At 39.0% G+C, this 1,119-nt stretch overlaps 1 protein-coding gene across 1 annotated transcript; it reads right to left on the bottom strand.

The window, feature by feature from the left end:
• Positions 1 to 360: 360 nt before the first annotated feature.
• LOC106001371 (zinc finger protein 2 homolog) lies at positions 361 to 1,107 on the bottom strand. Its single transcript, XM_013036472.1, has one exon. It carries the CDS (start codon positions 1,105 to 1,107, stop codon positions 361 to 363), a length of 747 nt encoding a protein of 248 aa, XP_012891926.1.
• Positions 1,108 to 1,119: the final 12 nt, after the last annotated feature.

The following is a 1,119-nucleotide window of genomic DNA, read 5'->3' on the forward strand; positions in this document are numbered from 1 at the left end:
TTACAGGTCAAAGACTTTCCCATTTGGTACAATCCTAAGTTATTTCATTTGTGTGAATCAACTTATATGTGTTAAGCAGTGACCTCCAGGTCTTTCCACACTAGTTGCATTCATAAGGTTTCTCTTATTGTGTTCTGTGATGGATGTTAAGTTGTGCCTTCCAGGTGAAAGAATTTCCATGCCTGCTACATATATAACATTTCTCTCTGGTGGGTTTTCTCTGATGGAGAGAAAGGTGTATGTTCTGGGTGAAATACTTTCCACATACCTTACATTCATAAAAATTTCTCTCCTGTGTGTGCTCTCTGGATGACAGTAACATGTAGATCTTAGCTGAAATACTTTCCACATATATGACATTCATAAGGTTTCTTTCCTATGTGTTTTCTGATGGACAGTAAGGTATGAATTCTTGGTGAAAGACTTTCCACACACGTTACATTCATAAGGTTTCTCTCCTGTGTGTGTTCTCTCATGGACAGTAAAGTTTAGCTTCTGGGTGAAAGACTTTCCACACACGTTACATTCATAAGGTTTCTTTTCTGCGTGTGTTCTCTGGTGGACAGTAAGGGTTGACTTCTTGGTGAAAGACTTTCCACACACGTTACATTCATAAGGTTTCTTTCCTGTGTGTGTTCTCTGGTGGTCAGTAAGGTGTGACTTCTTGGTGAAAGACTTTCCACACATGTTACATTCATAAGGTTTCTTTCCAGTGTGTGTTCTCTGGTGGACAGTAAGTTGTGAATTCTGGGTGAAAGACTTTCCACACATGTTACATTCATAGGGTTTCTCTCCTGTGTGTATTCTCTGATGGACAGTGAGAGTTGACTTCTTGGTGAAAGACTTTCCACACATATTACATTCATAAGGTTTCTCTCCTGTGTGTGTTCTCTGATGATCAGTAAGATATGTCTTGTAGGTGAAAGACTTTCTACAAATATTACATTCAAAAGGTTTCTCTTCTGTGTGTGTTCTCTGGTGGACAGTAAGCTTTGATTTCTGGGTGAAAGACTTTCCACACATGTTACATTCAAAAGGTTTCTCATTTGTGTGTCTTCTCTGGTGGACAGTAAGGTATGCCTTACTGGTGAAAATCTTTCCACACATTTCACTTTCATA

The sequence above is a fragment of the Dipodomys ordii genome, unplaced genomic scaffold (genome assembly GCF_000151885.1).
Source record: "Dipodomys ordii isolate 6190 unplaced genomic scaffold, Dord_2.0 Scaffold292, whole genome shotgun sequence".
In the NCBI taxonomy this organism is placed as follows: domain Eukaryota; kingdom Metazoa; phylum Chordata; class Mammalia; order Rodentia; family Heteromyidae; genus Dipodomys; species Dipodomys ordii.